Source organism: Mesoplodon densirostris, chromosome 2 (assembly GCF_025265405.1).
Source record: "Mesoplodon densirostris isolate mMesDen1 chromosome 2, mMesDen1 primary haplotype, whole genome shotgun sequence".
Classification (NCBI taxonomy): Eukaryota; Metazoa; Chordata; class Mammalia; order Artiodactyla; family Ziphiidae; genus Mesoplodon; species Mesoplodon densirostris.
Genome location: NC_082662.1, coordinates 26,295,084 through 26,316,195, shown reverse-complemented (window position 1 = coordinate 26,316,195; position 21,112 = coordinate 26,295,084). Strand labels below are relative to the sequence as shown.

Genomic DNA, 21,112 nt, shown 5'->3' with positions numbered 1-21,112 from the left:
AGCAAATATTTATTAGAACGGCTGCATAGTATATTGTGTAAGAACACTAGAGCTTGGAGTCAGCCTGCCAAACATGAAATACTGGCTCTGCCATTTACCTAGCTTTGTAACCTTTGGAAATTGACTTGACTATGCTGTGTTTCAGTTTTCTTAAATATAAAGTGGAAATAATAATAGAATCTTCCTCACAGGGAGTTGAGAGGTTGAAATGGGTTGCTCTGAGGAAAGGACTTAAAACACAGCCTGACACAGAGTAACTGCTCAGGAAATGTTAGCTATTGTATTTACTGAGCTACATAATTATGCCAGGACATCATCCTAAATAAGTGGGCGTGTATTAGTTTCCCAGGACTGTTGTAACAAAGCACCACAGACCAGGTGGCTTAAACAAGAGATATTTATTGTCTCAGAGTTCTGGAGGTTATAAGACCAAAGTCAGGGTGTCAGCAGGGCCACGGTCCCTCTGAAACCTGTAGGAGAATCTTTCTTTGCCTTTTCCTAGCTTCGGGTGGCTTTCTGGCAACCTCTGACACTCCCCGACTTGCACCTGCATCACTCCAATCTCTGCCTTCATCATCACATGGAGTTCTCCCTGTGTGCCTCTATCTTTACATGACTGTCTTCTTATAAGAATACCAGTCATATTGATTAGGGGTTCATCCTACTACAGTATGACCTCATTCATCTTAACTAATTACATCTGCATCGACCCTATTTCCAAAGAAGGTCACATTCTGAAGTATTGGGGGGGTTAGGATTTCAGCATATCTATTTTGCGGGGGGGGCACAATCTAATTCATAACAGGCAGGAACTATGACATAGGGATCATATCTTATCCCTGACCTTCTTAACTCCTCTCCCTACAGCCACTGTTTTAGTTCATTCTGTCTTGTAACTCTTCCTAACTAGACCCTAGTCTGGCCCCACCATCAACAATTCTTCATGTGACTGTCAGAGTTATCTTTCCAAAACATAAAGTTCATCATGTTGCCTCCTTCTGAAGCTCTCTGAGCTTTCAGGTAAAGGTTTAGCACAGAAGAACTTTCTTGCTCCAGCTCCTTCCTGCTTCCCTACACTGAACCTCACAGCACAGACCAAAAAACTCTGTAGTTCCCCAATTGTATCATTTTCTTTTGCAACTCTGGATGCATGCCATTCTTCTGCTTTGCATAAACTTACCCTCACGTTTCTTCACTTGCTTGGGGAAGATGCCCCTGACATGCTCCCAACCCCTCTTCTGAGCATCTTTGGTACCCTGTACACACCCTAAACATGGATCTTACTGAATTTATTGTTTTTCTTGTGCTTTGTTGACAAGACAGAATGCCCTTGAGGGCTGGGACTGTTTTTGTTTCCCCTATTGTTAGACATTTGTGTCATTTTCAATTTTTTCACTATTGTAAATAATACTGTGATAAATATCTTTATGTTTAAATAGTTTTTCCAATTTAAAATTATTTCCTCAGGCACAACTCAACAGCAAAAAAGACAAACAACCCAATTTTATAAAAGGACAAAAGATCTGAATAGACATTTTTCCAAAGAAGATATACAAATGGCCAATAAACACAAGAAAAGATGCTCAATGTAATTAGTCATTAGGAAAATGTAAATCAAAACACACACAATGAGATATGACTTCAAACCCACTAGGATGGCCATAACAACAAAAAAATAGCGTTAAGAGAATGTGAAGATGGAGAAATTGGAAGATTGCTGGTAAGAATGTAAAATGGTGCAGCCACTGTAGAAAATGGTTTGGAAATGGTTTGGTTTGGTGACACCTCAAAAGTTAAACTTAGAATTAACATATAACCCTTTGGGACTTGCCTGGTTGCCCAGTGGTTAAGGCTCTGTGCTTCCACTGCAGGGGGCACAGGTTCGATTCCTGGTTGGGAACTAGATACTGCCTGCCATGCAGCGCGACCAAAAAAAAAAAAACATTCTTAAGAATTACCATATGACCCAGCAATTCCAATCTTAGATATATATATACCTGAAAGAATTGAAAATATGTGTTCAAACAAAAATTTGTACACAAATGTCCATAGCAGCACTATTCACAATAACCAAAAGATGGAAATGATCCAAATGTCCATTAATGGGTGAATGGATAAACAAAATGTGGTATAGCCGTACAGTGAAATATTACTCAACCATAAAAAGGTATGAAGTACTGATACATACTACAATGTGGGTGAACCTCAAAAAACATCATGTTCAGTAAAAAGAAGCCAGATACAAAAAGTTATATAGTATATGATTCTATTTATATGAAATATCCAGAATAGATAAATCCATAGAGACAGAAAGTAGATTGATGGTGTCAGGGGTGGAGGGGAGAATGGGAATTAATGGTCTAATGAGTATGGGTTTAATTTTGGGATGATGAAAATGTTTTGGAACCAGATAGGGTGGTAATTGCACAACATTGTGACTGTACTAAATGTCACTGAATTGTACACTTTAAAATGTTTAATTTCGGGACTTCCTTGGTGGCACAGTGGTTAAGAATCCGCCTACCAATGCAGGGGACACAGGTTCGAGCCCTGGTCCAGGAAGATCCCACATGCCGCAGAGCAATGAAGCCCATGCACCACAACTACTGAGCCTGCACTCTAGAGCCAGCGAACCACAACTACTGAGCCCGCAACAAGAGAAGCTGCTGCAATGAGAAGCCCGCACACCACAACAAAGAGTAACCCCTGCTTGACACAACTAGAGAAAGCCCGCGTGCAACAATGAAGACCCAACAAGGCAAAAATAAATAAATAAATAAAATAAGAAAAGTTCAATTTCATGTTATGTGAATTTTACCTAAAAAAATTAAAACAAAGAAGGAATACTGTACTGATACATGTTACAATATGGATGAACCTTGAAAACAATATTTTGAGTGAACGAAGCCAGATACAGAAGGTCACATATCATATGATTCCATTTATATTAAATATTCAGAATAGATAAATTCATAGATAGAGAAAGCAGATTAGTGGTTGTCAGAGGTTGGGGCAGAGGGGAATGAGGGGTGACTTGAATGGATATGAGGTTTCCTTTTGGAGTGATGAAATATCTTGGAGCTAGTTAGTGGTGATGTTTGCACAACAACATTGTGAATGTACTAAATGCTACCGAATTGCATACTTAAAAATGGTTAAAATGGTAAATTTTATATTATGTGTATTTTACCACCATAAAAGTATATTTCCCTAGGAAAGATTTTCTGAATGACATCAGAGTCAAAGGATATGGTATTTTGCTGAATTTCTGTTGAGAAGCAGTCACTCATTGCCCTCTCACCAGCAATGTTTGCGAGAGTCTGTACTGTGTCCTCACTAGACTTTGGTATTGTGTTAAAAAGCAAAAAATTTCATTAATTTGACATAGCACTGTTCCTCTTCAGGGAAGTTCCTCGTGCTTCAAACTATAAGGCTAAATTGAGTAGGAAGAGTTGTTTAGGAACATAGCCAAATAAATGAATTTTAGAGCTGGGAGAGACCTAGAGCATCTAGATCATTGAATCTCATCCTCATCAGACCAATATTAATAACAACCTTACTATCCTGAAATAAAATTTGTAGATAACCTACCTAAAGTTTATATAATGTAGTGCTTCAGACAATATGATTTTTGGAGTAAACATTCTGGCTTCAAATTCCTGCTCTGCTGCTTATTAGCTGTGTGAACTGGGGTACTATCTTGTGCTTCAGTTTTTTCATCTATAAAATGGGGCCAATGACAGTGTCTACCTCATAAGATTGTTTGAGGACTAAATTAGTGTAGATATATATGTATATATATGTATATTAAAATTTATTTATTTGTTTATTTTTGGCTGCGTTGGGTCTTTGTTGCTGCACGCGGGCTTTCTCTAGTTGTGGTGAGCAGGGGCTGCTCTTTTTATTTATTTATTTATTTTTGCTGTGTTGAGTCTTCGTTTCTGTGCGAGGGCTTTCTCTAGTTGTGGCAAGCGGGGGCCACTCTTCATCGTGGTGCGCGGGCCTCTCACTATCGCGGCCTCTCTTGTTGTGGAGCACAGGCTCCAGACGTGCAGGCTCAGTAGTTGTGGCTCACGGCCTAGTTGCTCCGCGGCATGTAGGATCTTCCTAGACCAGGGCTCAAACCCGTGTCCCCTGCATTAGCAGGCAGATTCTCAACCACTGTGCCACCAGGGAAGCCCGAGGGGGTTGCTCTTCGTTGTGGTGCATGGGCTTCTTATTGCAGTGGCTTCTCTTGTTGTGGAGCATGAGCTCTAGGTGCACGGGCTTCAGTAGTTGGGGAACGTGGGCTCAGTAGTTGTAGCACGCGGGCTCAGTAGTTGCGGCTCGCAGGCTCTACAGCACAGGCTCAGTAGTTGTGGTGCACGGGCTTAGTTGCTCTGTGGCATTTGGGATCTTCTTGGGCCAGAGCTCGAACCTGTGTCCCCTGCATTGGCAGGCAGATTCTTAACTACTGTGCCACCAAGGAAGCCCTATATATATTCTTAGGATTACAATTTCCTACCCATAAAAAAAAAGAAATAAAAGAAAGTAATGTACAATAAAATGTATTTTAAATTTGTAAATACTTAAGCGTGATTACCCTAGAAGTGACTGCAATAGATGTTTGCATCTACACATAGAATCACCCTGGAGGCCACGGCTATAAATGTAGGCTGATGGCTATGTGTTGCACTTCAAAAACTATGAGTATTGCTATTGGTGACAAGCTCTTCCAAAAGCAATTCTCTATACAGATCAAATCCCTTGATTTTCATTTGAGTTGCACTCCTGGGAAGTATTTTTAAAAACCATGCTTGTATGTCAAATGGATATAGATTCTAGGCTCAGATATTTTTATAGGTTTTTCATCTTTATAAATGTGCAGTGGGGCATTTGAAAGTGGATCACGGGACCATTCTGTATTATGTGGGATATCCTACATTTTCCAGATGTCTAGAACCCCTGGCCCCTTCCTCTAAATGTCATCATTCTGTAATAGATATTTCCTCACTGAGAACCACTGAAGCTATTCCAACCATCTCCTTTTCCAGACCAGGTTACTGGGGCTTAGAGAGGGAATTTAAAATAGATGTGTATTACTTTGACTGCTTGTTCACCCCATCCACACCTTCAGCCATGTGATCACGGTGGGAGATGTCTTGATAGTAAGCAGGACTCCACCTCGGCCACGTTTATCCACTTTATTCTTTTCTTTGCCTATACACCATCTTTTTCCCCTAACCTTCTCTCTCCTTCCCTAACACCCAACCCGTTAGCAAGTCCTATTGGTGTGCCTTCAATATGTGCCTTCTACTGGTGCCCTGCTACAACCTATCCTCATAGCAGCCAAAGGAGCTTTTGAAAAAAAATCACATCAAGCCAGTCCTCTGCTTCAACTGCCCCAGAGGCTTCCCAAGACACTGGGAGTAAAATGCAACTTCCTCTCCCTGCGCTGCAAGGCCCTACATGGTCTGGCCTCATCTCCTTCCATTCTCCTGACTATGCTCCAGCCACCTGGCCTCACAGACCTGCCCCAGGGTCTTTACACATGCTGTTCCCTCTAACTTCTCTTCTGCCAGATCTTTGGAGAGCTGACCCCTTATCCTTCATGTCTATTCAAATGTCACCATCTTAGAAACCATCCTTGGCCACCTTATCTAAGATAACCCCATGCCCCGTCACTCTCTATCCCCTTTCTCTCAGTTTTGCTCTTTGAAGCACTTACCATGATTTGAAGTGGGAGTGTTTATTTGTTGGCTCGTTTACTGCCTGCCTCCTCACTAGATTGTAAGCTCCACTGGGGCAGAGACTCCATTAGTCTCATTCTCTGAGGGATCCTGGGGCCTAGCACAGTGTCTGTAAGTGCTGACAAGTAATTTTTTTTTTTTGTGGTACACAGGCCTCTCATTGTTGTGGCCTCTCCCGTTGCGGAGCACAGGCTCCGGACGTGCAGGCTCAGCGGCCATGGCTCACGGTCCCAGCCGCTCTGCGGCATGTGGGATCTTCCTGGACCGGGGCACGAACCTGTGTCTCCTGCATCGGCAGGCGGACTCCCAACCACTGCGCCACCAGGGAAGCCCTGATCAGTAATTTTTGAATAAGTGAACAAAGGCCTAACACACAACTCAGAACGGACCAATCAGAATCCTTCTCCATGAATTTTGCAACTTGACTCAGAGAGAAGTTCCTTTTTGGTTTTTTTTGATACCTGGGCCTTAGAATATAAAGCTCAGAGAGCACTGGCTGCTGAATGTTCTGCCTTTCAGGCCAAAGAACTGGAGAGAGAGAAGAATGATGTAAGCATATGGAGAGCCAGAGAAAAGAGAGAGAGAAAGCTGAAGAGAGTATATTTGCAGCAGTGGCTGGTGGGCATCAGATGTCCCTGGGGTCCAGTTGCTAACCTCGTCTCTGTGTGTGTGGGTGGATGTGCCCACGTGTATGTCCTGTTTGTAAAAATCAGTTTCATTGAGGCATAATTTACATGCTGCAAAAATCACTGATTTTAAGTACGCAATTTGATGAACTTTAATGCTGTATACAGTCGTGTAATTACCACCACAATCAAGATATAGAACATTTCCTTCAACCCAAAAAGCATAACCTATGGAACTTGAGTTCCACATGATACTCCATGATTCTTTTTGTAAAAAACAACTTTGGGGCTTCCCTGGTGGCGCAGTGGTTGAGAGTCTGCCTGCCGATGCAGGGGACACGGGTTCGTGCCCCGGTCCGGGAGGATCCCACATGCCGCGGAGCGACTGGGCCCGTGAGCCATGGCCACTGAGCCTGCGCGTCCGGAGCCTGTGTCCGCAACAGGAGAGGCCACAACAGTGAGAGGCCCGCGTACCGCAAAAAAAAAAAAAAAAAACAAAAAAAAAAACAGCTTTGTTGAGGTTTTATATACAATAAGCTGCACATATTTAAAGTGTATAATTTGATAAGTTTTGACATATGTATACACCCATGAAACCATCACTGTAATCAAGATAGTGAACATCTCCATCACCCCTGAAAGTTTCCTCCTGCTTCTTTGTAATCCTTCCCGCTCATCCCCCTTTACCCCAACCCGAGCAACCACTAATCTGCTTTGTGTCACTATAGATCAGCCTGCATTTTCTAGAGATTTTTATAAATGAAATCATGCACTCCTTTTTGGTCAGGCTTTTTTCATTCGGCAAATTTTTTTTTAGATTCATCCATGTTGTTGCAAGTATCAGTAGTTAATTCTTTTTTATTGCTGAGTAGTATTCCGTTGGATTGATATGCCACAATTTGTTGGACACATGGGTTGTTGCCAGTTTGGGATTATTACAAATAAAGTTGCTATGAACATTCGTGTACAGGTCTTCATATGGACATTATATTTCTTTTTCTCTTGGGCAAATACCTAGGAGTGGAATGGCTGGATCCTGTTACCCTTACGTTATTCTTTTTTTTTTTTTTTTTAAACTTGGACGCGTTTGTAAAGTGTCCATTAACAGCATTTTAATTTTTTAAATTTTATTTTTTTGGCCACGCATCTTGCGGATCTTAGCTCCCCGACCAGGGATCGAACCCGGGCCCCCAGCAGTGGAAGCGCAGAGTGCTAACCAATGGACCGCCAGGGAATTCCCTCCCTTATGTTATTCTTAATAATATGTTTCACTTTTTGGCTGAAACTAATCAATTTAGGACTGGTCAAGGCCCCTCATCAGGATGGGGACTCAGTTCCCTCCCTCTCAAGGGTCTCAGAGCTGCCTCTGGTCCTATGTGAGCTGTGGTGCAGTGGCAGGCTGAGGGGCACCTTATCTTCCTGAGCACGTCTCGATGGAGAAGCGATGCTGGCTTACATAAGCACGCTGACCTCTTGCCTCTTGCCAGAATCAAAAATCATGAAATCTTTTGCAAGCGTGCTGCCTCCGGACTGGAATATTAAGTGCCAGTGGAGTTGTCTGGCTTAACAGTCTGGTCAAAATATGTCTGCGGATGGACAAGGTCAGTGATTGACTCCGTGGAAGGAGAACCTTAGATGAAAAGACAGTCTGAAGAACAGGGAGCCATAGGGATGAGCTGAGAATGAGGCTTATGCATTCAGAGCAGCTTAGAGACAGCGTCACGCGGGCAGCATGCTTTCACATTTGAGTGTATTTCTGAAAAAGGAATGCATTCAGATGGTTCAAAATTCAAGAGCTAGGGTAGGTACACAGCACTGTGAAAAGTCTTTCTCTTACCCATATCCCCACTTCCTCTTCCTGGAGGCAACCACAACTCCTCCCACCCCAGTTCCTTGTTTATCCTTCCAGAGATTTGCATACACTAAAATTTGCATATACCAGTACATATGTGTATATCTTGTGTGTGTAGCACTTCTTTACAGTGCTAGCAGGCGAAGCATATCGTTGTACACTTTGATTTTTTTCACTTTACACATCTTAGAGCTTGTCTGCAATACAGTGGAAAGAGCCTGCTCATTTTTTTAACAATATATTTACAGAGAATACCATTATGCTGATTTAACCCGTTGAGGCAGCATTTGACCACTGGTGTTGGTATGACAACGGATGACAGGGTGAATAATTTTAGTTTGCACAGTAAATAATGTCAAAGTTACAGGTGGATTCTCTTGGCCTGCTGGACTGTGATATCATCTCAGTGAAAGGAGACTGAGGGGAAAGTAACATTTCTAAGCACTTGATATGCCAAAGGGTTCATAAAGCAGTGGGTCTTTAACTTTGGTGTCTTGCAGAATTACCAGGGGAGCTAATTAAAAGTGAGGTTAAGCAGGCTTCTCCCTCCTCCACTGCCCCAGAAATTCTGATTCATTGGAGCCAGTGGAGGGCGGGGGCGGAGCACAGGTTCCCATAAAGGTGGTCCTCAGACTCAGCTTTGAGGAGAACCAAGCTCTGCGGAGGGAAAAGAGCTTTCCACTGAAGGAGTTACTAAAGAGTTCATTAATTCAAATTATTAAAATAATTTCATTCCCATATTTTTAAGCCTGAGAAGAATTCATGAACAAGAAAATGATTTTTTCAAATGGTTCAGAAGGCTATGCAGTCTCCCCAGCCCTGTCTCCCAGTTCTGTCTTCTTAGAGACAACAGTTTCTTGCCAGTCATTATTTTGCAAGGACATAAAGTCCCTACCACACTGCAGGGAGCACCATTGTGACTGAGGAAGTACGCCTTGCTCCTAGTTAGAGGCAGTGCAATGGGCTGAGAAGAGCAACAAACTTGGATTTGGGAGTCCTGGGTCAAATGTCTTAAATATCAGCGACTTGGGCTTCCCTGGTGGCGCAGTGGTTAAGAATCTGCCTGCCAATGCAGGGGACACGGGTTCAAGCCCTGGTCCAGGAAGATCCCACATGCCGTGAAGCAACTAAGACCGTGCACCACAACTACTGAACCTGCGCTCTAGAGCCTGCGAGCCACAACTACTGAGCCCAAGTGCCACAACTACTGAAGCCTGCGTGCCTAGAGCCCATACTCTGCAACAAGAGAAGCCACCACAATGAGAAGCCCGCGCACCACAACGAAGAGTAGCCCCCACTCGCTGCAACTAGAGAAAGCCCACACGCAGCAACGAAAACCCAACACACACACACACACACAAAAATCAGCAGCTCCCTGTGGCATTGAGCTCAGGATTTTACATGCATTATCTCAGTTAATCTTACAATGACCCATTTTACAGAGAGCAAAACTGAAGCCGAGAGGTTTCATTATTGCCTGCGGTGGGAGTGGGGGTCTCACACAGCTAAGGTAATGAAACTAGAATTTTGAATTCAGGTCTAAAACCCTTGCTCTGAAACACTCTGTCTGGAGGACCAAACTCTTGGTCACTGGGCATTTGGGGAAAAGCTCTTCACCACCCTTACTTCTCCGGCCTCCATAACGCTTGATGGAAACCACACATTCGTTGTCTTTCCCACCTTGGGAGCTCTGTGAGGACGTGTCTGCATCTTGTTTTTCACTGTAGATGCAACACCTGCCATCTGGGCATACAGTAGGCACCCAAAAAAGGACTGCTGTGATGGGGTTTGGGGAAAATCCAGGAAGGGTGAATTCCCATAACTGTTGCAATTCTTCAGCCCACTAATTTATTTTAGAATTGTTTTAATTTTTAATAAGTGTTTCCCAATTATAGACTGATGTGTGCTCAATACAGATCAGAAGATAATTTTTAAAAATCTAAATATACATAATTACATCACCAGGAAAACCCCCCCTTTTTTTTATACAGCAGGTTCTTATTAGTCATCAATTTTATACACACCAGTGTATACATGTCAATCCCAATCTCCCAATTCATCACACCACCCCCCCACCACCTCGCGGCTTTCCCACTTTGGTGTCCATACGTTTGTTCTCTACATCTGTGTCTCAATTTCTGCCCTGCAAACCGGTTCATCTGTACCATTTTTCTAGGTTCCACATACATGCATTAATATACAATATTTGTTTTTCTCTTTCTGATTTACTTCACTCTGTATGAGTCTCTAGATCCATCCACGTCTCAACAAATGACCCAATTTCATTCCTTTTTATGACTGAGTAATATTCCATTGTATGTATGTACCACATCTTCTTTATCCATTCATCTGTCGATGGGCATTTAGGTTGCTTCCATGACCTGGCTATTGTCAATAGTGCTGCAATGAACATTGGGGTACATGTGTCTTTTTGAATTATGGTTTTCTCCGGGTATATGCCCAGTAGTGGATTGCTGGATCATATGGTAATTCTATTTCTAGTTTTTTAAGGAACCTCCATACTATTCTCCATAGTGGCTGTATCAATTTACATTCCCACCAACAGTGCAAGAGGGCTCCCTTTTCTCCATCCCCTCTCCAGCATTTGTTGTTTGTAGATTTTCTGATGATGCCCATTCTAACTGGTGTGAGGTGATACCTCATTGTAGTTTTGATTTGCATTTCTCTAATAATTAGTGATGTTGAGCAGCTTTTCATGTGCTTCTTGGCCATCTGTATGTCTTCTTCAGAAAAATGTCTATTTAGGTCTTCTGCCCATTTTTGGATTTTTTTCTGCCCATTTTTGACCTTTCTCTCATCTTGTCTGCCTACTATACACACACACACACACACACACACACATATATAATATATTATGTATAACATATATATATTATGTATATATATAAAATGTAGGCAGGCAAGATCATTACATATAATATATGATATAATGTACCCATATAAAATGTGTGTATTGATGTATATATATCCCTGTCCATCTCGCTCCCATTTCCCCCTGTTAAACAGGCTGAATAATCTCCACTTATAGGGCTCCAAGGAGGTCCTGGGGGAATTTTTGCTAGCACAGTGCCAGGCACACACTGATTTGCTTTTTCTACATGAAAGTAAAAAGATGGCAGTATTTCAGGGAATTAGGGGGGCTGGACCTGTCTTGTGTTTTATCACAGAAGCCTCCAGCCCTACCTATTACTCTGCAGTGCTGATGCAGGGTCACCAGCAGCCTCCTGGTTACAGCAGGATCCTCAGGAGCCCTCACTCCGGGAAAGACACTGTTTCCAAAGGACCCACATGTCCGATCCCTGTGGCCTTTCCAATTCTCACTGTAAACAAACGTCGTGACCTCCTGTTTGTCTATAGTCTCCCTTGCTTTTGGTTAATGTGGGTCAGTCCTCTGGAGATAGAACACTTCTGGGGCGCTCACAGACTTTGGCTTCTACTTTTGCAAAGTAGACTCAGCCTGAACACCTGACAGCTTCCCCAGCAGATTTACTGTCCTTTCTCTCAGCTCCAGGAGCATCCCCAGCTGTGGAGCTGCAGTAGATTACATTTCTGTTTAAACCATTCACTGTCCATCCTGGGGGAGGGTTATACTACATCTCTGCCCTACTGAATTCAGGAGTGGCCATAAGATTTGATTTGGTCAATAAAATGTGGGTGTCAATGGCCATGTCACTTCTAAGCAGATGTTTTCAGCTAGCTTGTGGTCTGCTATCTTTTTCTTTTCTCTCTACCATGAATCCAGCAATGTCCCTGAGAGGGGCTGTTCCTTCAGCCTGGAGTGACAGTAATACAGAGTAGGGACAAGCTGACCTATGATGACATGTAACATGAGTGAGAAATGATTATTTGTCAGAGAAAAAACCACCTGTCTCTGAGATCTTGAGATCATTTGTTACTATAGCATAATCTAGCCCATCCTGCATCTCTGTTACAGTGGCCTTGGGCATGTTACTTGACTTCTTTGAGCTTGAGTAGCCTCATCTGTAAAATGGGGATAACTGTGCTTACTTCAATTACAGGGTTTTTTTGGGGGGATTTTCATAAACAATGGATTGAAAGCACTTAGCCTAGTTCCTGGAACTCAGTAGCTGCCTGTGAAATGCTAGGTGAATCTCAACCTGATTGGCAGTTGGAGAGAGGCCAGACACAGACTGACGAAGGGAGGCCTTCCATTAAAAAGCTGGATAAACACCGGTGTCCACAGTAGCACTATTCACAATCTCTAAAAGGTGAAAACAAGCCAAATGTCCATCAGTGGATGGATGGATAAACAAAATGTGGTGTAGACATACAATGGAATATTATTTGGCCCAAAAAAAGAAGGACATTCTGACACATGCCGCAACATGGATGAACCTTGAAGACATTATGCTAAGTGAAATAAGCCAGACACAAAAGGACAAATAATATAGGATTCTCCTTATATGAGGTGCCTTGAGTAGTCAAATTCATAGAGACAGAAAGTAAAGTGGAGGTTGCCAAGGGTTGGTTGGAGTGGGGATGGGGAGATTTAATGGGTATAGAGTTTGAGTTTGGGAAGATGAAAGTTCTGGAGATGGAAGGTGGTGGTGATAGCTGCACACAGTGTGAATGTACTTAATGCCACTTACCTGTACACTTAAAAATGGTTAAAACGGTAAACTCTATGTTGTGTATATTTTATCACAATTTTATTTATTTTTAAAAATTGGATCATTTGTCTTTTTATTATTGAGTTGTAGAGTTCCTTATATATTCTACTACAAGTCCCTTATCAGATATATGATTTGCAAATACCTTCTCCCATTCTGTGTACTGTCTTTTCTACCTGAACTCTTTTTTTCAATCAACATTTTTTTAATTGAAGTATAGTTGATTTACAATGTTGTGTTAATTTCTGCTGTACAGCAGAGTGATTCAGTTATACATATATATACATTCTTTTTAAAATATTCTTTTCCATTGTGGTTTATCACAGGATATTGAATATAGTTCCCTGTGCTATACAGTAGGACCTTGTTGTTTATTCATTCTATAAATAAAAGCTTACATCTGCTAACCCCAACTTCCCACTCCATCTCTCCCCCACACCCCTCCCCCTTGGCAACCACCAGTCTGTTCTCTATGTCTCTGATTCTGTTTCTGTTTCATAGATAGTTTCATTTGTGTCATATTTTAGATTCCACATATAAGTATTTTATCACAATTTTTAAAAGCTGGATGAAGCTTCCTTTTCCTTTAAAAAAAAAACCCCTTCGGGCTTCCCTGGTGGCGCAGTGGTTGAGAGTCCGCCTGCCTATGCAGGGGACACGGGTTCGTGCCCTGGTCCGGGAAGATCCCACATGCCGCGGAGCGGCTGGGCCCGTGAGCCATGGCCGCTGAGCCTGCGCGTCCGGAGCCTTGCTCCACAACGGGAGGGGCCACAACAGTGAGAGGCCCGCGTACCGCAAACAAAACAAAACAAAACAAAAAAACCCTTCATTCCTTTTTTTACTCTGCTTTATGTTGGGCCGACCTCATTTGGAGTCCTTTCTTGTTCTGGACCACAAATTTTTATCTTTTCCTTTATTATTCTTTTTATTACACACATCACACATGGTCATTATTAAAAAAATTAAAATGCAGATAAGCAGAAAGAAAAGAAATGTACCCATGTACTCACACTGCAGTAATAACCACTGGTTACGGTTTGATATATCTCATTCCAAACATTTTTCTAAGCACTTATACATATAATTATACATACATCTATATACCTTTATACAAACTTCATTTAAACATAAAATCAGGTCATATTATATATACTGATATAAAATTCTGTTTTTTTCCCTACAAAATAATAAATAACATGAACAGTTTTCCACATTAACAAGTATAGATCTGCACTGTAAGTTTTTTTTTTTTTTGCGGTACGCGGGCCTCTCACTACTGTGGCCTCTCCCGTTGCGGAGCACAGGCTCCGGACGCGCAGGCTCAGTGGCCATGGCTCACGGGCCCAGCCGCCCCGCGGCATGTGGGATCTTCCCGGACCGGGGCACGAACCCGTGTCCCCTGCATCAGCAGGTGGACTCTCAACCACTGCACCACTAGGGAAGCCCTGCACTGTAATTTTAAAGGGCTTCACAGACACCACCTGTATATATGGAAGTAACATCTTTATTTAACCAACTCCCCATCGATTGACATTTAGGTTGTTTTCATTTTTTCTTGTTCTTGTTATTATAAACAAGCTTGTGGCAAATATAATAATAATGGTACAACATTTTTCCTATGTACCAGGTTCTATGCTAAACTCTTCACAAGCATTATTTAATTTAATCCTCACAAGAATCCTATAAAGTAATACAGTTATAATCTCTGTTTTATAGGTGAGGAAACTGCAATTCACAAAGCTTGTTTGTCAACATCATCCAGCAAGTGACTGACAACACTGGGATTTGAATGGAGCTCTGCCTGGTACTACAGCCCATCCTCTTTCCTTTAAATTGTGCTGTGTCCCAACTCCTGAAATAGGGCTCCTTAAATTCCCTTTCCTGCAGCCACAGAGTGGGAGGGATTTGTGGGCAAGGGGCCTGGAAGGTCCCTCATATAACTCTTTTGAAACCTAAATACCAAGTCTTCCCTGGGGAATGTCCAGGAGGTCTGAGATCTGGGTCATCTCTGTAAGAGAGTAGGCCCAGCACTATCTGATGTCACGTGCTCTTGACCTGCAGGTTTGCCTGTTGTCAGCTCAGCCCCAAGAGAAGCACACTGGGCCCACAAAGCTTTCTTTCCAGCTGAGGCTTAGAGGTTGCCAGTCCAACCTGGAGTCTTGTGCTTCTTTGCCAAACAACGCAGGTGCCCTGGTGGGTCCAGGCCCATGGCTTCGTTGGGTACACATCCCTGGGAGCAGCAGCCACTAAGAGGTGATTCTTTGTCCACTACCCAGTTGGGCAACTGCTCGTCTCCGTACAGAACCTGCTTCCCCCTGCTTATACCTTTTAAAAAGCATGTTGTTAGGTTCATACAAATTTAGAATTGTTGTATCTTCCTGGTAAATTGGACTTTTATCATTATGAAATGACCACCCCTCTCCATTATGAGATGTTTTGGGCTTTAAAGTCTATTTTATTCTGTAACGAATCTAGCCATGTCAGCTTTCTTTTGTTTAGTATTTGTATAACATGGTTTTTCTAACTTTCCACTGTCAACCTTTTTTGTATATTTATTCTTTAGGTATATTTCTTATAGACAATATATAGTTGGATTTTTATTATCTACTCTGTCAATCTTTGCCTTTCAAATGAAATATTTATTTTTTAAACCTGAAGATAATCTTACCATTATTTACAGTCAATATTCATTTTTACTTGGGATCATTTTTTGTCTGCCTGTAATAAAACATTTAGAATGTCTTTAGTGTATTTGATCTTCTAGTGGCAAACTGTTTCAGTTTTGTTTGTCTGAAAATGTCACCTTTATGGTTGGTTTTCTCCTCAATGCCTAACATGTTGGAAGAAAACAAATGTCAATTCAGAATTCTACACCCAGCAAAAATATCCTTCAAGAATGAAGACAAAATAAAGACATATCATCATTCCACTGAACTCTTAGTTCTTTCCACCTGCTCTTCCCTACCAATCCCAAGAATTTGGGCAGAGAGCACAAAGATATTGAGCTAATCTAAGACTCATCTTCTTTTTACTTCATCTCATATCCTGATTTCCTGTTAAGTCCTGTGAACTCTATTACAATCTTACCGCTTCTTACTTCCTCCACTTCTACTACCTTAGCTTAAACTACTGTCATCTCTCACCCAAACTGTAGCAATAGCTTCCTAATTGGTCTCTCTGCTTCCTCTCTTACCACCCACATGATGTTGACACAACATCCTTTTATAATGCAAAGGAGATATTGTTATTTTCTGCTCAGAACCCTCCGATGTCTTCCCATCATATTTAGCATCAAATTCAAACTCTGTGCATAGTGTCCATGCTGTGGCTTCTCCCTACCTCTCTCACTTCATTTCCTACCACACTCCTTGTTCACTGAGCTCCAGCCACACTGGACTCCTGCTGTTCCTCACTCATGCCCAGTTTGCTTCTATCTCAGGATCCTCCCAGGTGCTCCTGCTTCTGCCTGGAGTGTTCCCCCCAGAGGGAGCCCGCCTCCCTCCCTCACTTCATTCCCACCTCTGCTCAAATGTTAACTCATCAGTGAGGGTTTCCCCGAACTCCCTAAAATAAAATTCTCTCATTCTCTATCCTCTACTCTGCTTTAATTTTCTTCCTAACAATGATAACTACCTGACCTTATGTCATATGTACTAGAGTATAAACTCAAGGAGGACAATAACTTTATTTTATTCATTGTATTTGTCCCTCGTGTCTCAAATAGTCCCTGGCAGAGAGGAGGTTTTCAATAAATACCTGCTGAATAAATGGATCTGCACAGTTGTCTGTGTTATAATGAGAATGCATATTAAAATATTTTAATGCAGATATAGCCCAAGTATCTAACCTCATCAGCTTGTTACTACAAAGTTGGGTTTAATTGCCTGATTGCCTTTTCTTTTTTTTTTTTTTCTTTTTGCGGTATGCGGGCCTCTCACTGCTGTGGCCTCTCCCGTTGCGGAGCACAGGCTCCGGATGCGCAGGCTCCGGATGCGCAGGCTCAGCGGCCATGGCCCACGGGCCCAGCCGCCCCGCGGCATATGGGATCCTCCCAGACCGGGGCACGAACCCGTATCCCCTGCATCGGCAGGCGGACTCTCAACCACTGCGCCACCAGGGAGGCCCTGATTGCCTTTTCATATTCAACTTGTAATGACTTCAGTCCCATTCATGTGATGGCAAATCCTCAGTCTTTCCTCAAAGGTCCCCGCAGTTATTTCTGGGGGTCCCCGCAGAAGGGCTCGCAGGAGTGATGTACTAGAGTTGGCATGTATAGCCTCCCAAGAGCTGATTGTTAAATATTCAGGAATTCTGTAAGTTGATTGTCATACTGTGGTAGCTTGAAATTGGTCAGAGTGGAAGTACTTACACACTGGCAATCAGAGAATGCTATAAATCAAGGTGGTGTTTTAAATAAAAAAAAATTTGTAGAGCCAGTTTACCAGTAGGAGGTTCCCCAAACTAATTAGTAAGCTATTATCTCCAAGTGGTATCAGCTGTCCTCCAGCTGAGGCCCCCCCCCCATGGAAGGCTCTTGGAGAGCCCTGCCTAGTGCCACGGCCCATCCAGACAAGGCCAACGCACCTGCTAAGGCTGTATCATATACTCTCAGGGAGCCAAGAGTTAAATTTAGGACTGCTTATCCAGGAGGTACAGAAATGGAGGGGAGCTTTGAAGTTTTATTGAAAACCTCCCTCAGTGTCTCCTCTTACCAGCTGACTTTGAAAGCTCTTAGACTTTTTTTTTCTTTAATCAAAGCTCCATAGTGGTGGTGACAAGGCATGGCTTGATGACTTTATCTCCACCCACCACGCACCCACCCCCTGCCCCCTTGGAAGACTCTGCTAGTTGTATTTTCCAAACCCGTTCCTCATTCTTCCTTACTGTAGCTGTGATGACAGAGCAGCAGAATGACAGAACAGGAGACAGAAGAAGCCACCATAAGGACACTGGAGACAAAATAAAATCCCTCGACTAGCTTAAGCCACTGTTAGCTGGCTTACCTACTACCTGACCAATTCCTAACTGAAACACTTCTCTATAATATCCATCACCTTCCCCAAGTCAGTTAAGTAAAAACATATTTTCCATGCAAGTACAAAAGCCCTAGGCATCCTCCCCACAACTTGATGACTGCCTCCAGGCCCCTATGTAGACTCTGGACCTGCCCTCGTGGTTCCATATATGTCCCTTCTGGCACGTGCTGCACTACCCCTCCCCACTGACCCACCCAAGCAGGAGGTACGCAGAAGATATTTCTCCTGAACCTGCTCCCTCCATAGGTCAAGGCCTTCATGTTGAGGAAATAGCAGAGTGTGGGCTTTTAGGCTTGTGTTTGAGCCCTGATACTTACAACTGTCCTGAGGAAAGTTATTCATTTTATTCTCAGTTTTCTCATCTGTGTAATGAGGTCAATATTCCCAACCTCCTAGGGTTGATCGCTGTAAGGATTAAATGAGAAAATGCCCAGAGTAAGTGCTCAGTAGGTATTAGCTCTTACAGACAGGGCTGTAATGAACTTTATGGTCCACACATATCACACCTAATAATTTCCTTAGGATAAATTCCTAGAAGAGGAATTTCTGGGTTACAGTTTCTGCTCATTTCGAATTTTGACCATACTGAAAATTGTTCTCCAAAAGTGTTTATACCAATCTGAGAATCTCCCATTTCTCCAGAACTTCATTAGTACAGTGTATTATCATTTTCCTTACCTTTGCTGATTTTTTAAGGCAAAAATAGTGTCTCACTTTTTTCTTATTAATTTTTAAGTTGGATGTATTTTTAATGGCTCACAAGTTGATCACTTTCTCACGTTTGTTGGTCATTTGAATTTCTTTTGCAAATGTCCGGTTCTCACACTTTGCCTGCTTTTCTGTTGGGTCATAGGAGGTGAGGGAGGGAGATGGAGGGAGGAGCTGAAGTTGGTTTGGGTGATGCGGTGGCAGAGGAAATGACAAGTAGTAGATGGATATGAGAGAAGTTTAAGTGGTTTAAGTTTACATGGTGGTTTTGGTGATGGTCTGGATGTGGGTAGAGCAGGAGAGGAGAGAAGGCAGTTAACAATGACATCCAGGTTTCTGGTTTCAACAATTGGTTAGGTGGTGGGTAGCTTTTCCTGCGATGGGGAAGATTGGGGGTGAAGATGATGTTTTTCCTTTTGGCCATTTGAGTTTGAGGTGCCCTGTGGAACATCAAAGGCTAGTAAACAGTTGGGTTTGTAGATCTGGAGCTCTGAAGACAGATGTGAGTGGGAGAGTCCTTGCTCCGCTCCTGGAGACCGTGAGGGAAGAGACCTGCTAGAGAAACAGGAGACGTGCCAACACTGAAGAGATGGACAGAGAAAGATGACTGGGAAGAAGGGATGGGAAAATAAGTGGAAAATCAGGGGCATGAGGGGCCACAGAAGCCAAGGGAAGAGGGTGCTTCAAGAAGGAGAAGGTGGTGAACAGTGTCAGAGGAGTTGAATAAGACAAACTGAGACATGCCTGTTCAGCTTTCCAGATGAGCAAGAGCAGTTTAATGGCGTGACAGTGGCAGAAGTTGGGCTACAGTGGGTTGAGGAATGGAGGGTGAGGAAGCAGATGCCAAGTGCCAAGTGTCTGTGGGTTTGGAACCACTGAGGAAGCAAGAGTAAAAGTGCCGGCTAGAGTGGCCCTGCCTATTTCCCCACACCTTCGCCAATACTGGATTTGACCATTTTCTACTCTTCACCTACCTGATAAGGTAAAACTTCCTTCTCATTATTTTTATTTTCATTTATTTGATTGTCAGTGCAGTTGATTGGTTATTTTCCTGAGAAAAGTCTCCTCTCCCCAGGTTGCTAGACTCAGCAAATAAAAATACGGGACGCCCAGTTAAACATGAATTCCAGATAAACAAGAAATACTTTTTAAGTATGTTCCAAATATTGCGTGGGGGCATACTTACCCTGTATTTTTTACTGGCAAAGTTCCCCCCACCCCAAGGTTATAAAAAATAATCACCTGCCCATGTTTCTAGCACGTTATCATTTCATTTAGATTTTTAAAGTCATCTCACGTTTATTTTATGAGACAGTATTCTAACAACTTTTCCTCAAGTGGTTAGGAAATTGTTCCAGCACTACTTATGGGACAAACTAGCAAACTCTCATTGATTTAGAAAACCATCTTTGTTATATCAATTTTTTCTTTCCTTTTTTTTTTGGCTGTGAGGCATGCAGAATCTTAGCTCCCTGACCAGGGATCAAACCCATGCCCCCTGCAGTGGAAGCACAGAGTCCTAACTACTGGACCACCAGGGAAGTCCCTCATATCAAATTCTTCTACGCACTTTGGTCTCATCTTTCTATTCTGTTTCATTGTCATTTGTCTGCTGTGTTGTACTAATCACTTTAAAAACTTTTCTTCTGTATTTCAGGATGCTTTGACATCTTGGGGTCTTACTAATCTTGAAGAGACTGCCCCTCCCAGGGCTAGCTAGTTCCTAGAGATGGTAAACATGTTGTCTCCAAGTATGCATATGCAAGGCAACCAATCCCAAATTCATAGCTATTGATCCAACCACCTTCTCTATCTCCCTCTCAAACACCAGGCCAACATTCCCCTGCCCTAAATCACCCCAGGGCAACACACAACTAGGGACCACTCTCAGAGCTGCTGAAATTATTCAAACTATTTAATCCTAAACCTGTTTAGCGGTTTACACTGCCTCACCCATTTCTTCCTGTGAAAACCACAGTAAACGCTCTGGCTGGTGGTTTCCCCTTACTCCTTCCTCCTCACCTACACTGATTGTTTCCTTACCTGGCCCAGCATGGCAGGGCATGCCCGTTCCTCTTGGGAACTGTAAATAGCAAACTCTTCTTTCAAAGGCAGCTGTGTTTGCGTCTGTCACCTTACCATACCCAATGAATACAAAATCCCAGGCACGTTTTAAAACCTCTGTGCCAGTGCCATATTTTTTTTAATTTCTAAAATGATGTAATATTTTAATGGATGGGCAAAAGTGTCCCTTATTTTTCAGACTTTTCCTGAATATTATTATTATTTAAAATTTGTTTATTTATTTTTGGCTGCATTGGGTCTTCGTTGCTGTGCACGGGCTTTCTTTAGTTGCAGCGAGCGGGGGCTACTCTTCGTTGCAGTGCATGGGCTTCTCATTGCGGTGGCTTCTCTTGTTGCGGAGCACGGGCTCTAGGTGCGCGGGCTTCAGTAGTTGTGGCTCGCGGGCTCAGTAGTTGTGGCTGTGGGCTCTAGAGCGCAGGCTCAG

At 42.7% G+C, this 21,112-nt stretch overlaps 1 protein-coding gene across 2 annotated transcripts in view; it reads left to right on the top strand.

The window, feature by feature from the left end:
• Window positions 1-15,392, top strand: part of PTP4A2 (protein tyrosine phosphatase 4A2) — a 36,204-nt gene extending 20,812 nt beyond the window's left edge. The window contains exons 5-6 of one of the 2 annotated variants that reach the window (XR_009531105.1): window positions 14,576-14,663; window positions 14,921-15,392. Coding sequence is in view for 1 of the 2 variants with exons in the window: in XM_060089376.1 (XP_059945359.1) it covers window positions 14,576-14,579 (4 nt within the window). In the remaining variant the exon portion in view is untranslated. Of the gene's footprint in view, window positions 1-14,575 lie in introns of both variants that reach the window. The other variant, XM_060089376.1, reaches the window with a different exon arrangement.
• The last annotated feature ends 5,720 nt before the right edge of the window (window positions 15,393-21,112 follow it).